The sequence below is a fragment of the Mobula birostris genome, chromosome 5 (genome assembly GCF_030028105.1).
Source record: "Mobula birostris isolate sMobBir1 chromosome 5, sMobBir1.hap1, whole genome shotgun sequence".
Lineage (NCBI taxonomy): Eukaryota > Metazoa > Chordata > Chondrichthyes > Myliobatiformes > Myliobatidae > Mobula > Mobula birostris.
The window spans coordinates 103,974,037-103,990,817 of NC_092374.1; the positions used below are offsets into that span (position 1 = coordinate 103,974,037).

The 16,781-nt window shown below is 43.8% G+C and overlaps 1 protein-coding gene across 1 annotated transcript in view; it reads left to right on the forward strand.

The window, feature by feature from the left end:
• Positions 1-16,781, forward strand: part of LOC140198395 (contactin-associated protein-like 5) — a 1,369,276-nt gene that overhangs the window by 627,655 nt on the left and 724,840 nt on the right. The window contains exon 10 of the mRNA XM_072259488.1: positions 7,966-8,109. Within this exon, the coding sequence (XP_072115589.1) occupies positions 7,966-8,109 (144 nt within the window). The remainder of the gene's footprint in view (positions 1-7,965; positions 8,110-16,781) is intronic.

Genomic DNA, 16,781 nt, shown 5'->3' on the forward strand with positions numbered 1-16,781 from the left:
CACCCGAGGTCACCGACTGTGACCCCTCCTCCAGATGCGGTCGATCCTCTGCAGTGAACCCGGCACCCAAGCGAGGGTGGACACACACCAGGTTCCCGCTGATCGTCCCTTTCCACCCTGTGCGTTTAAGGTCCAGTACTTCCCACCGACTCGTGAGAGGCGCACCGCTTCCAGGGTCTCGTTACCTTGGGTGTCGTGTGTGGCGCTTTAGCGAACCTGTCCCTTTTTATCCCCCTGCTGGGGTATCGCCTGTCCATCACTTCAAGCAGTTCAGGGTTCAAAGGGGGAGCCGCTCCAGACAGCTCTCTCTCCCATCCCTTCATTACACATCTCCAGACGCTGCTCCATTGTTCCTTATCTCTCCTTCCCCTGAGGACAGGTGGCAGACCACTTGCTGATGCCACTGATGCTAGCCCAGGCCAACAAACATCTTGATTTTATGTGTATTCTCGTCATACTTCCCCCCTTTAAGGATTTTTACCGGGAGGTAAAAATTACAAACATGAATACATTATTTGATACACACACAAATATACATCTTTATCAGCTATTTGGCTAATACAGAGAATTTGAAGTTGTCAACACCTTGACAGACAGTCAGCGATCACATTTTCCGTGCCTTTTGTACATCTAATTTTTATATCAAATTCCTGTAGCATCAGACTCCAACTTAGCAATCTTCTGTTTTTATCTTTCATAGTGGCCAAAAACACTAATGGGTTGTGGTCAGTGTAAATTACCAGTGGTTTCCGTGCCAGGCAAATATAAACTTCAAAATGTTGTAATGCTAGTATGATGGCCAGCAGCTCCTTTTCCACAGTGGAATAGTTCCTCTGATGGGTATTAAATTTCTTAGAAAAGTAAGCGACTGGGTGCTCAACCCCCTCTTTGTCTGTCTGCAACAGCACCGCCCCGGCAGCTTCGTCGCTAGCATCTGTTGCTAGGGAGAAGGGTTTTGAAAAATCAGGCGCATTTAGCACAGGATGGTGCCTTCAGACTCTCGAAGGCTTGTTGACGAAGGTCGTCCCACACAAACTTCGCATTCTTTGGCAAAAGCTTAGTGAGAGGGAGAGTAATATCCGCAAAGTTTTTGCAAAACTTCCTGTAGTACCCCACCATCCCCAAGAACCTTTTCAGGGCTCTCTTGTCTGTCAGGGTGGGGACCTCCGAGATAGACCGCACCTTAGCCTGCATCGGAGCCAGCTGCCCCTGTCCTACCACAAATCCCAGATAAGTGACCTTCGCGTGGCCGAACTCACTTTTTGCGAGGTTCACTGTCAGGCTGGCTTCAGACAGCCGTTTAAATAGCTCCCCCACCGCCACAATGTTCTCCTCCCACGTGTCACTCCAGACCACTAAATCATCAATATATGCTTCTGTGTTCCTGAGTCCCTTTATTACTGAATTAATCATTCTCTAGAAGGTCCCTGGGGCGTTTTTCATGCCAAAAGGTAGAACATTATACTCGTACAAACCGAAGGGGGTGACAAATGCCGAGATTTCTCTAGCCCGGTTGGTTAAAGGTACACACCAGTATCCTTTCAGCAAATCGACCTTGGTGATGTACGTAGCTCTCCCCACTTTATCGATGCAATCGTCTACCCTTGGGATGGGGTAAGCATCAGTTTTCGTGATAGCATTCACCTTTCTGTAATCTGTACAGAATCGGATGCCCCCATCGGCTTTCGGGACAACCACTCAGGGGGACGCCCATTCCGACTTGGATGGCCTAATAATATCTGTGGCTAGCATGTAGTCAATCTCTTTCTCCACTAGTTTGGCCTTCAGCAAGTTCGTCCTATAGGGGTGCTGTTTAATCGGCTTGTCTGAGATGACCACAACATCATGCACCATCCCTTTGCATCGCCTCGGGACATCAGGACATACATCTGCGTGCCGGTTAATTAGCTTTATCAATGGTCCCCTTTGTTCGGGGGTTAGGTGAGAGACCTTGTCAGCAAGATTAGCCAGAACAATAGAGTTCTCCAATCAGGTCGGCACCATATTCACCTTTTCAAGATGGGTTTTTCCCGTCTCATTCGATTCCCCAGTCTCAGTAATTTCCGTGATAACACCAACTGGGTTTTTTTTCTGATCGTGGTAGGCTTTTAACATGTTAATGTGTACCAACTGTGTGGGTTTACGCCTGTCCTGCGTTTCGATAACATAGTTCAAAGGGTCTATCTTCTTAGTTACCTTGTACGGACCGTGGAATCTCGCCTGAAGGGGGTTGGCTACCACTGGGAACAGAACTACGACCCAATCGCCCACTTGGAACTCTTTTTCGCGGGCACGCCTATCATACCATTTTTTCATTTTAGTCTGTGAGTGTCGCAGATTTTCTTTGGCAAGATCACAGATCCTTTCCAGCCTCTCATGAAATTTTAAAACATAATCAATCACATTAATTTGAACTGCTGGACTGGACCATTGCTCTTTTAGTAAGGTCAGGGGTCGTCTGGGCCGATGACCAAAGACGAGCTCGAATGGGCTGAACCCCAATGACTCTTGAACCGTGTCCATCACGGCAAATAGCAGGAGGGGCAAAGCATCATCCCAGCTCCTAGCGTTTTCTTGACAGTAAATTTTAATCATTGTCTTTAAGGTGGCGTGGAATCGTTCCAACGCCCTTTGTGACTCAGGGTGGTACGCGGAGGCCAAAATCTGCTGTGCTCCCATCTCATCCAACATCCGTCGGAAGGTGTGAGATGTGAAGATACTCCCCTGATCCGACTGGATTTCCCTGGGCAGCCCCACTGTAGTGAAAAATTTCACAAGCGCCTTTACCGCTGCGGGAGCCTTGACGCTTGCCAGGGGCACAGCCTCCGGAAACCTGGTGGTGGCACACATCATAGTCATCACATACTCCCGCCCACTCGCAGTTCTGGGCAGGGGACCGACAAAATCCACAATGACTCGGGAAAAAGGTTCCCCGAAAGCAGGTATCGGTCGAAGGGGCGCTTTTGGCAGAACCTGATTTGGCTTCCCTACTACCTGACATAAATGACATCGCCTACAGTATTCAACAATATCTTTCCTCATGTTTGGCCAGTAAAACTACTTCATAATTCTGTCGACTGTCTTCCTCACCCCAAAATGTCCACCGAGGGGTACCTTGTGGGCCAGGTTAAAAATCTCGCCCCTATAAATCTTCGGCACTACCACCTGGTGTACAACTCTCCATTCCTCATCTGCGGGCACAGTAGGTGGTCTCCATTTCCTCATTAGTACTCCCTCTGGCTCGTTTTTTCATTCTGCCTCGGATTAGAGCTGTCTCTGCCAAATCCATCAGCTCCTCGTCTCGCTCCTGTGCCTGTATAAAGTCCTTCCTTGCTAATGCTAAGTCTGCCTCAACTCCCTCACTTCCTCTTGTTTCATTTCGTTCCGTCTTTTCACTTTCTATCCCCCCCTCGTACAAGGCTGGCAGAAACGTTTCAGCTAACTTTATGTCGGCCTCTGCAGCTTTTCTCGCCATCCGCCGAGTTACTGCGCAAACGGGATAAACCTGCGAGTCCACGGGCGGGGCCTCCATGCTGGCAGGCTGACTTGTCAGCTTCACGGCGGGGAACACAATTCCCCCCGCGAGGTCATTTCCGAGCAAGACTTCCACGTCTTTCATCGGTAATTCGGACCTCACCCTGATCGTGACTAGTCCAGAGACCAAGTTGCTTTGTAGGTGTATCTGGTGCAAAGGCACGGCTTCAGTCCCTTTTCCAATGCCCTTTATCACACTGACCTCTCCAGTCTCGGTCTCTGAGCTAAAGTCTAATACACTCTTCAGTATTAGTGACTGACACGCTCCCGTGTCTCTCCAGATCCGCACTGGAACTGGTTTTAACCCCTCCTTCACTGACACCAATCCGGCCGAGATAAACTTCTCGCGCCCTTCTTGAACTTTATCAGACCTCCTCTCCCTTGGGGGTGGGTTTGCCGGCTCAATACAGCCAGTCGGAACCCCCGTCTTTCCTTTCCCCGTCTCCTTCCTTGGGGCAAAGCACCTGGACGCAAAGTGTCCGACTTTCCCACAATTATAACAGACGATCCCAGGGGACTTCCTACCAGACTGCTCCCGGTCTACCTTATCCTTTTCACTAGTCCTTGGCTTACTTACTGACTTTTCTGGCGGACTCTCCCCGCCGTCCTGACGACCTTTTTGGTAGCCTTTACTTGGGGCAAACTTTATTTTATGCATCAACGCATACTCATCCGCTAACTTAGCAGTTGCGGCTAACGTGGCTGCCTCTTTCTCATCGAGGTAGGGTCTCATACCCTCAGGGACACAACCTTTAAACTGCTCAATCAGGATCAGCTGTAGCAGTCTGTCATAATCCCCCTCTACCCCCTTTGAGGCGCACCAACGCTCACAATACGTCTGCATCTCACGGGCAAACTCTAAATACGTGCGGTCCCACTGCTTCCTCGCATTCCAGAACCTCTGCCGGTATGCCTCCGGGACCAACTCATAAATCCTGAGGATGGCCTCTTTCACCACCTCATACCTCTGGGCATCTTCCGCGGACAAAGCGGAGTAAGTTTCTTGGGCTTTCCCTTTCAGTACACTCTGAAGTAAAACAACCCACTTATCCCTCGGCCAGTCCTGACTTATAGCCACTTTTTCGAAGTGGAGAAAGTACCGATCCACGTCGGTATCGTCAAATGGGGGAACCAGCCTAACCTCCTGGGTCGCCCAGAACCCTCCACCTTGGTTCGGCACGAGCCCCTGCTCTGCCCTTAACCTTAACTTCTCCAATTCGAATTCCCTTTCCCTCTGTTTCTCCTCTCTCTCCAACTGTCTGTCTCTCTCTTTCTCTTCTCTCTCCAACTGTCTCTCTCTCTCTTTCTCTTCTCTCTCCAACTGTCTCTCTCTCTCTTTCTCTTCTCTCCCTAACTGTCTCTCTCTCTCTTTCTCTTCTCTCTCCAACTGTCTCTCTCTCTCTTGTCTTTCTACCTCTCTCTCCTTCTCTTCTCGCTCCAACTGTCGTACCCGGAACTCGTGCTCGAGTCTCAATTTTTCAAGCTGCACCTGTACCGCGTCTCCAGCAGGTTTTTCAATAGACACCACCCCCAGCTCGCCTTGGGGAAACACACCCTTAGATACATAGTGCTCTACGATAGCTCTGTGTATCTCCTCTCTCCTCATTGTCGACTTCACCTTAGCAAGATTCAACCGTTTGGCCACAGCTACCAATTCCGATTTCCTGGCATCCTCTAATGCCTCCAAGGTCGGTGCCTTTATAAATTCCTCAGCCTCCATTTCTGCTGTTTGTCTTTTCTTTCTTTCGGGAATTTTAACCCAATCAATTTACTCCGTCCCAAATTTAGCGTTCAAAATCCCGGACGAGCCCCCACTTATGTTACGTACCCCGTAACTGGGTTGCCAAACCAGCAGAAATGGATCACTCAGTTGGAATCTGGATTACTAGAACTAAGAAAGTTTTATTAAAGAAACAAGCAACACAGTAATCGAAAGGATAATAAATGCAACAGTTCAGCAATGATAAACACACATGTGCACAGAATTAAGATAACAGCATCAATCAAGCTCTATCGTTGTCTAGGGATAAATGACCAATTTCAAAGTGACACAAAGTTCAGTCCAATTTAGTAGTTCAGTTCGCAGTAATCGCTGCCATGGCGATGGACAACGTGGGGGGGAGAGAGAGAGAGAGAGGGAACGGGAATGACTGATCATTCAGAAACAGCTTCCACTCACAGACCGGCGATATTGCTCACAGGCAGCTTTCTGGGCGGGTCCTTTGTGATGTCACCCGAGGTCACCGACTGTGACCCCTCCTCCAGATGCGGTCGATCCTCTGCAGTGAACCCGGCACCCAAGCGAGGGTGGACACACACCAGGTTCCCGCTGATCGTCCCTTTCCACCCTGTGCGTTTAAGGTCCAGTACTTCCCACCGACTCGTGAGAGGCGCACCGCTTCCAGGGTCTCGTTACCTTGGGTGTCGTGTGTGGCGCTTTAGCGAACCTGTCCCTTTTTATCCCCCTGCTGGGGTATCGCCTGTCCATCACTTCAAGCAGTTCAGGGTTCAAAGGGGGAGCCGCTCCAGACAGCTCTCTCTCCCATCCCTTCATTACACATCTCCAGACGCTGCTCCATTGTTCCTTATCTCTCCTTCCCCTGAGGACAGGTGGCAGACCACTTGCTGATGCCACTGATGCTAACGCAGGCCAGCAAACATCTTGATTTTATGTGTATTCTCGTCACACAGTGAAATCCACTGAGATTGTACTTTTAGTCAGAAAATATAAATCAAATGGCACATATATTGTGAAAAGGGAATACAGGCCTGACCCAGGAAATCTCTCATCCCTAGTCTCCAATATTCTACTCGTTTCCTTTTGAATTCCACATCAACTCTCCTGATCTCACTGAAGAACTAATGCCAGTTACTGTAGAATTTCGGACAGCAATGAAGTTAACTCCTCTTCAACAAGAGGGAATAACTTCACTCAACTTCACTCACCCCTTCACTGAACTGTTCCCACAAACTATGCACTCACTCTCAAGAACTCTTCATCTCTTGTTCTTGATATTTTTGGCTTATTTATTAATAATAATTATTATTATTATTTATTTTTTATCTTTATTTTTGCATATTGGTTCGCTGTCTGTCCTAATGGATGTGGGCTTTCATTGATTCTATTGAGTTTATTATTCTTTTTTACTGTAAATGCCTGCAAGAAAATGTATCTCAAAGTAGTATGTGGAGACATACATGTACTTTGATAATAAATTTACTTTGAACTTTGGCATAGGGCAGAGTTTCTGGGGAGGTTGTGCACTGAAATCCATACATTTAAAGGAATGTGGGTGAGGACATGTAGAGTTCAAGATCACCACAGCTTGCAAGATGGGAGGAAGCAACATTGGTTCAAGCATGTACCCACAACAAAAGAGGAGACCACTTGCTTCATGCTGTTTCCCTGGGAATTCCATTTCCCTACACAGACACAACTTACGAAAGTCTTAGAGTTGTATAGACAGTAACAGAATCATCAACCTATCACATCCATGCCACCATTTTTACCCATCTATAATAATCCCATTTTCCTGCATTAGGATCATATCCTCCTTTGCCTTGCCTATTATAGTATACAGCAGATCTAAATGCATTGACTACATCTGATACCACCACCTTCTCTGGATTTGTATTCCAGATATCAAACACTGTCTCTGTTCATTTTAATTTGCTCCTCAGGTCCCCTTTAAAACTCATTTCTCTCATCTTAACCCATGTCCACTTTTTTTCAAGATATTCTGTTCAGACCAATGGGGTAAAAAATTCTGGCTGTCTATACTATCTAGGCCTTTCATAATCTTGTCCAACCCTGCTGCCTCCTTCACCCCAGGGAATGCAAGCCCAGCCTATCCAATGCCTTCCCCATCCAATGCAGGCCCTCCAATTCAGACAATATTCTGATCACTCTCTTCAGCACAATTACATCTCTTTCACACATGGCCATCAAAGTTCAAAGTAAATTTATTATCAAGTGCATATATGTCACCATATTCAACCCTGAGTCTCATTTCTTTGTGGGCATTCACAGTAAACGCAAGAAGCAGAATGGAATGAAAGAAAGACCGTACCCAACAGGCCAGACAAATAACCAATGTGCAAAAAACAACACACTGTGCAAATACAAAAAGAAAACAAAGGAAAGAATGATAACCTCTTTGCTCCTTTCTTGCCATTTATCTGTGGTGGGAAGGGGTAAATGCTAGTGGCAAATTAACTTGCAAGCTCATCATCGGAATGCAGGAACCCAGGGTATGATCTTCCAGAAGCACCAATGTTCAGATCTGGATGTAAAGCTGCTGGTTTCTGAATAAGAATTTGTGTAAAGAGCCATTGTGAATAGCTCAGTGCGAGATGCTCTCAACATTTATTTCACCTTGCTTTTAACAGGCGTTCCTTTAATTTTATGATGATCTAATTTGTACTTTGCAGGTTCAGAGCTGAATGATGGGCAATGGCATTCGATTCATTTCAGTGTGAGGAGGAATCAAGTTAGCATCAGCCTGGACAATGAACGTATCTCGACTGTTCATTCAGATGCACAGATTAATTCAGGAAGCAGTTATTATTTTGGTGGTATGACAGATTACCTGCTTTACATCTATAAATTATCTTGATTAATTGTTTGGTTTAATATATTGCCATTTTATAGCCTTATAAATCAGCAATATCCAACTGAGGCCATCTATAATGTTCACATTAACAGAACTCTTATACTTTCCACAGACCATGCTCAGACTATGCAAAAATATCGTTACCATCCTGAGAGATTTTTTTTAAACAACACATTTAATAATCTAATCTGAACCCTTTCAATAATCTGAATACTCTCCTGCATCCCTTAATTATTCAATGGCTCAGGTATTCTTTTCTGTTAAAATCTGGAACTCTTGAGAATATGGTAGAATAAAATTCTCAGGAATTACAAGAAGGCAGGTAGATATGCATTTACCTTCCAATTTCTGGAATGTGAAAATTCTTTACAAAGAGCTGGGTTAGTTTAACTGGCAAAAGGTGTAAGATTCAATACAACAGTGATTCTCAGATTCAAATCTTGCTGGTTCTTCTCTGTAGTTTACGTTTCCAGTATCCAAACAGTACCAAAACTGTCAGTTTGCTCAGAGTTATTTATGAATTCAAAGTTGAAGGTAAATTTATTATCGAAGTGCATATATGTCACCATGAGATTCATGGTCTTGCGGGCAATCACTATAAATATAAAGATCAATCGAAATAATAAATAAGTAAATAAGCAATAAATATCAAGAACATGAGATGAAGAGATCTTGAAACTGAGTCCATAGGTTGCAGGAACAGTTCAGTGCTGACTTGAGTGAAAATGAGTGAAGTTATCTGCTCTGGTTCAAGAGCTTGTTGGTTGAGGGGCAATAGCTGTTCCTGAACATGGTGGTGTGGGTCCTTAGGCTCCTGGATCTCCTTCTTGATGGTAGCAATTTGAAGAGACCATGGCCTGGATGCTGATGGTCCTTGATAAAGATGTACTGGTTTCCTGTCACAATGCTCCATATAGTTGTGCTCAATGACAGGGAAGGTTACACCTGATGGACTGGGCTACATCCACTACTTTTTGTAGACTTTTCTGTTCAAGGGCACTGGTGTTTCCATAGCAGGCTGTGATACCATCAGTCAATATAGTCTCCACCACACATCTATACAAGTTTGTCAAAGTTTTAGAAGGCATGTCAAATCTTTGTAAACCTCTAAGAAATTAAAAGCACAACTGTGCTTTTCTTTGTAATGACATTTAAGTGCTGGACCCAGGATAAATCCTCTGAAATGAATACACCAAAGAAGTTAATGTTGCTGACTCTGTCCACCTCTGATTCTCAAGATGAGGACTGGCTCATGGACCTTTGGTTTCCTCCTCCTGTGGTGAATAATAAGCTCCTTGGTCTTGCTGACATTTTCCTTGTCACATCACACTGTCAAGTTTTCCATCTCGCTTCAATAATTTGTATCCCTTCTGGGGATTTCTAAAGAGATATTTGTCCAACTTTTATAATAATAATAATGGCTCCGTCTGTCTAAGTAGACAATGGATGCGCCCGGTTTAGGACTCAATTGGGTGTGGGACAGCGTTGGCTGTGGCTGTGGCTTGAGCAGCAGTCCTTGGCACAGCTGCTGCACACGGAGGCTACTGGCTGCGGCTGGGTAGTCACTGCTGCAGCTTTCCTTCTCTCTCTTCTGTCTGACCACAGTCGAGTTCGTTTTTCTTCTGCATTGGTATTGCCTGTACGTACAGCCTGTCGCCAGGTGCAGCGACAGTTAAATAAAATATATCTTATTATTGGATTTCTCTGAGATCAGTCTATTGTGACCTGATGTGGAAGGGAAGAATGATCCACTGCAAACAACAGAAAATGTAGGGAACATTCACCAGTTCAGGCTGTTTCTGTGGAGTGAATAGCTAGGGATGTGAATTTTAATGTTTTCTTAACAGATCTAAGCACTCAGCTTGGTTCACAGCTGAAGACACACAACTCGCCTCATAAAGTGCATTAGAGACAATTCAGCCCATTATATGCCCAAGGTCCAAGGTCTTTTGAAGAGCTATCTAATTATTCACCATTTATTGCTCTCCTTCATAAAAATAAATTATTTTCCTTCCCGCTTTATTCAATTTCTATTTGATATTTGCTAGTGAATCTATTTCCATCATTTGGAACAAGTTTAAATTTATTATTTTGCCATGTCTTAGATGCCTTATGGTACACAGTCATTCAGCACTGAACTAGTTAGTATTCAATGTCCTGGACTATTAATCCAGAGACATGAGTTCATATCCTACCAAAGAGCTGGGAAATTAAGTTCAAATCATTAAATAAATTTGCATTTTAAAGCTATTTTTGGTAGCAGTGACCAGGAAATTACCGGACAGTGTTTATATGAGCAAAGCATCTGGTTCATCTCGTTAACTGGGGAAAGAAATCAGCCACTTTAGCTCAGTCTATCTTGTTAATCCCAGATTTACCAATGTAGTGAACTCATAGCTACCTCCTCAGTCCAGAGGAAATTAGGGAATGATGAAAATGTATGCAATACATGAAGACTTCAATGTTTGAAATTAAAGGATAAAACATTCTATAAATTTTGATTCATCCAAAGGAATATTGATGAAGAATGCTTGAGTGGACCTTTGCTGTACATTTAACCAATTTTTACAGGAACACCATCAAGAGTGTCCTAACCAACTGCAAAACCATCTGGGACAGAAATTGCGAGGCATCTGGGGGCAAGTCCCTACAAAAGATTGGGAGGTCTGCTGAGAGGATCATTGGGGTCTTTCTTCCACCCATTAGAGGGAGTCATCAGGAGTGCTGTGTATGCTGGGCCCTTAGCTTTGTCAGTGATCCTACACATCTGTCCAACAATCTATTTGATCTCTACTATCAGGCAGGATATATCGTAGTATTAGGACAAGAAATTTTAGAATGGGAAGCAGCTTCTTCCCCACACTGTAAGACTACTGAACTCCCTGCAACCATGTCTGAATCTTATGATACGATCTCATCTCGTATGAAGTGCTAATAACGTTATACTGTTTATTTTTAGTTTGTATTGTATACACACCTTATTATTTGTGGTATACACACCTTAATATGTGTGTGTGAGTTATACGTACTGTGTTGTGCACCATGGTCTGGAGGATTGTTCTTTCATTTAATAAATACATGTGTCCAGCTGATGAAAATAAATGAAGTTATTATGCTAAATGCATGAAATAATAACTTATAGGACTTGAAATCTATTTCACTTCTCGTCAACTGAACTACTTTTTGGAGATAAAGTTCAATTTGCATACATTAATGTGTCATGTTTAAGAGGTAACTACACACAAAAAAGGAGCAAGAATCAGTCATCTGACCCTTCAACCCTGCACTACCATTCCTACAGTCTAAAGACTGCCCCTTGTAACAACACTCAGTGGCCACTTTATTAGGTACACCTGTACACCTGCTTGTTAATGTAAATATCTAATTTGCCAATCATGTGGAAGCAATTCAGTGCATAAAAACATGGTCAAGAAGTTCAGTTGTTCTTCAGACTAAACATAAGAATAGGAAAGAAATGTGATCTAAATGACTTGAACTCTGAATTGATTGTTGTTCCCAGATAGGCTGGGTTGAGTACCATGGAAACTGCCGATCTCCTGGGATCATCATAAAGTCTCTAGACTTTACAAAGAATGGTGTGAAAACAAACAAACAAAAACATCATGCAGTGAGCAGCTGTTCTGTGAAAGCATTATTAATGAGAGAGTTCAGGGGAGAATTGCCAGACTGGGTAAAGCTGACAGGAAGGTGACAGTAACTCAAGTAACCACGCTTACAATAGTGGTTTGCAGAAGAGCATCTCTAAACACACAACATGTCAAACCTTGCAGTGGATGAGCTACAGCAGCAGAAGACCACAAACATACACTCAGTGGTCACTTTATTAGGTGCAGGAGATAGATGATAACATGGCCACTGAATCTATTTCCCTTCATTCAAGACTTGTCACTAATGGAAACATCTCAACATCTGGCCTGTCATGTCCCTTCAAGTCTTACATGTTTGCAAGCTTCACTCTGCAGATCCACTCCTTATTTATTTATTTTTATTTTGCGATACAGCACAAAGTCGGCCCTTCCAGCCCTTCGACCAGACAGCCCAGCAACCCCTGATTAACCCTAACCTAATTAGGGGACAATTTACAATGACCACTTAACCTACATGGTATGTCTTTGGACTGTGGAAGGAAACCAAGGACCTGGAGAAAACCCATACACTCCATGGGGAGGACATACAGAGACCCCTCACAGAATGGCTCTGGAATTGACCACTGTGCTCCAGAATGCCAAGAGCTGTAATAGCATCGCACTAACCACTACGCTAACGTGGTACCTTGTTATAATTGGCCTGCTCTTTGAACTCTGTGACTCAAAGAATTATTATTTTGTACTACTTCAATGCACAGTGTACTGGCTTTGGTCTGTATGACCAGTATTGGTGTTTTAGATAGATAAATAGATAGATACTTTATTGATCCAAAAGGAAATTACACTGCCACAATAGCATTACAGGTGCACAGATATACAAAGTGTACAAATATTAGAAGAAAAGTAAGAAAGAATTAAAAGTAAGTTATAACAAACAATCTAACAGGAGGAGGTCATCACTTCCCCAGCTATAGGTTGACTTATTATAAAGCCTAATGGCTGAGAGTAAGAATGACCTCATATAGTGCTCTTTGGAGCAGTGCAGTTGTCTTGATCTATTACTAGAATTGCTCCTCTGTACAGCAAAGATGGCAAGCAGAGGGTGAGAAACATTGTCCAGAATTGCAAGGATTTTCCATTGGGTCCTTTGTTCTACCACAGCCTCCAGTGTGTCCAGTTTGACTCCTATGACAGAGCAAGCCTTTCTAATCAGTTTATTGAGCCTGTTAGCATCCACATCCACACCATCAATAGTAACAGGGAGCAATGCAGGCTTGGTCTTCCTAAAGTCCATCACATCTCCTTCGTCTTACTAATGTTGAGCTGCAGATCACTCAGCTTGCACCATTTGAGAAAGTCCTCTACCAGGACCCCGTATTCATCCTCCTATCCTCCCTTTATACACCCAACTATTGCTGAGTTATCAGAGGCTTTCTGCAGAAGACATAACTCAGTGTTGTATCTAAAGTTGGATGTATACAGAGTAAAACAGGAATTGAGCCAATACAGTCTCCTGTGGAGCCCCAGTGCTGCTAATAGCCATGTCTGACACACAGCTCTGAAGCCACACAAACTGTGGTCTGCCAGTCAGGTAATCCATTATCCAGGATACGTTATCATCACATGTACCAAGAAACAGTGAAATGCTTGTCTTGCATACGGTCCGTACAGATCAAATGATTACACAGTGCATTCAGCTAGACTAGGGTAAAACAATAACAGAGCAGAATAAAGTGTAAGTGCTACCACAAAAGTGCAGGACAGGTAAACGATAAAGGCAAGATCAACAGAAGGCAGATTTTGAGGCCAAGGATCTATCATTTCGTAGAAGAGGTCCATTCAAAAATCTGATAACAATGGGATAGAAGTTGCCTTTGAGCCTGGTGGTACAAACTTCCAGCCTTTTTTATCTTCTGGGAGGGGGGAGAAGAAAGAATATCAGGGGTGGTTAGGTCACTCATTATGCTGGCTGTTTTAATGAGGTGGTGAGAAGTGTAGATGGGAGGATGGTTCATATGATGTACTGAGCTGTGTCCACAACTCTCTGCGGATACCTGTGGTCACGGGCTGAGCAGTTGCTATATCCGTCCAGATAGAATGTATTCTATGGTGTACCAATAAAAATTGATAAAAGTCAATAGGTTCAAGCCAAATTTTTTTAGCCTTCTGAGGATGTAGAGGCTTTGGTGTGCTTTCTTAGCTGTGGTATCAATGTAGTTGGACCGACAAGTTATTGGTGATGGTCATACCTAGGAACTTGAAGCTCTAAACCCTTTCAGCCTCAACATAATGGATGAGGGCAGGAGTATGTGCACCACTCCACTTTCTGAAGACAATGAACAGCTCTTATGTTTCATTGACATTGAGGGAAAGGTTGTTGTCATGACACTGTGTCAATGAGCTCTCTATCTCCTTCCTCTTCTCCAAATCATCATTATTTGAGGTCCACAACAGTGGCACATCTGTAAACTTGGAGCTGGAGTTAGAGCAGAATTTGGTCATGCAGTCATGAGTGTAGAGGGGGTAGAGTAGGACATGCAAAACAATGCATGTGATAATTAAAAAAAAACAATTTCAATTCCTAGATCCCCTCTCACCTCCAAGTCCCAAAGACTACAGACCTGATTTCTTTAGCCATTCATGATAAGATAAGCTTCTCATCCCAGGAATTAACTAGTTTTCTTCTGGATGAACTCCAATGTTCGTGCAGCCTTTTTCCAAATCTCTAGAAAATTTTCCAAGTGCAATCTCACCAACATACCATACCATAAGTGTGCTTCATTATTGTTACATAAACTCCCCCATAATAAAGCTTATATGCTATTTGTCTTTCTGGCAAAGGATCTTTATTTTATTTATTTTATTTTTTATTTATAGAGTGAAACTGGCCCTCCTGGCTCAATGAGCGGCGCCGCCCTGCAGCCCATCTATTTAACCCTAGCCTAATCCCAGGACCAAAAGCCCATAAGACCATCAGACAAAGGAGCAGAAGTCGGCCATTCGGCCCGTCAAGACTGCTCCGCCATTTTATCATGAGCTGATCCATTCTCCCATTTACTCCCACTCCCCTGCCTTCTCACCATTACCTTTGATGCTCTGGCTACTCAGATACCTATCAATCTCTGCCTTAAATACACCCAATGACTTGGCCTCCACTACTGCCCGTGGCAACAAATTCCATAGATTCACCACCCTCTGGCTAAAAAAATTTCTTCGTATTTCTGTTCTGAATGGGCACCCTTCAATCCTTAAGTCATGTCCTCTCATACTAGACTGCCCCATCATGGGAAACAACTTTGCCACATCCACTCTGTCCATGCCTTTCAACATTCGAAATGTTTCTGAGGTCTACCCTCATTCTTCTAAACTCCAAGGAATACAGTCCAAGAGTGGACAAACATTCCTCATATGTTAACCCTCTCATTCCCAGAATCATTCTAGTGAATCTTTTCTGTACCCTCTCCAACGTCAGCCCATCCTTTCTTAAATAAGGAGACAAAACTGCCCACAGTACTCCAAGTGAGGTCTCACCGGCGCCTTATAGAGCCTCAACATCACATCCCTGCTCCTTTACTCTATTCCTCTAGAAATGAATGCCAACCTTGCATTCGCCTTCTTCACCAAAGACTTAACCTGGAGGTTAACCTTAAGGGTATCCTGCACGAGGACTCCCAAGTCCCATTGCATTTCAGAATTCTTTCCTCATTTAAATAATAGTCTGCCCATTTATTTCTTCTGCCGAAGTGCATAACCATACACTTTCCATTGTATTTCATTTGCCACTTCTTTGCCCATTCTTCCAAACTATCCAAGTCTCTCTGCAGACTCTCTGTTTCCTCAGCACTACCGGCCCCTCCACCTATCTTCGTATCGTCAGCAAACTTAGCCACAAAGCCATCTATTCCATAATCCAAATCGTTGATGTACAATGTAAAAAGAAGCGGCCCCAACATAGACCCCTGTGGAACACCACTGGTAACCAGCAGCCAACCAGAATACGATCCCTTTATTCCCTTTGTCTGTTTCCTGCCAATCAGTCAACACTCTAGCCACGTATGCAACTTTCTTGTAATTCCATGGGCTCTTATCTTGTTAAGTAGCCTCATGTGCGGCACCTTGTCAAAGGCCTTCCGAAAATCCAAATATAAATCATCCACTGCATCTCCCTTGTCTAGCCTACTTGTAACTTCCTCAAAAAATTGTCATAGGTTTGTCAGGCAGGATTTTCCTTTAAGGAATCCATGCTGAGTTCTGCCTATTTTGTCATATGCCTCCAGGTACTCTGTAACCTCATCCTTGACAATCGACTCCAACAACTTCCCAACCACTGATGTCAAGCTAACAGGTCTATAATATCCTTTTTGCATCCTTGCCACCTTCTTAAATAGCGGAATGACATTTGCAATCTTCCAGTCCTCCGGAACCATGCCAGAGTCTATCGACTTTTGAAAGATTATCGCTAATGCCTCCGCAATCTCCACAGCTACTTCCTTCAGAACACGAGGGTGCATTCCATCTGGTCCAGGAGATTTATCTACCTTTAGACTATTCAGCTTCCTGAGTACTTTCTCTGTCGTAATTGTGACTGCGCACACTTCTCTTCCCTGCTACCCTTGAGTCTCCAATATACTGCTGATATCTTCCTCAGTGAAGACTGATACAAAATACTCATTCAGTTCCTCTGCCATCTCCTTATCTCCCATTACAATTTCTCCAGCATCATTTTCTATCGGTCCTATATCTACTCTCACCTGTCTTTTACTCTTTATATATTTGAAAAAGCTTTTAGTATCCTCTTTGATATTATCTGCTAGCTTCCTTTCATAGTTCATCTTTTCCCTCTTAATGACCTTCTTAGTTTCCTTTTGTATGCTTTTAATAACTTCCCAATCCTCTGTCTTCCCACTAATTTTTGCTTCCTTGTATGCCCTCTCCTTTGCTTTAACTTTGGCTTTGACTTCTCTTGTCAACCATAGTTGAATCCTTTTCCCATTCGAAAATTTCATCTTTTTTGGAATATACCTGT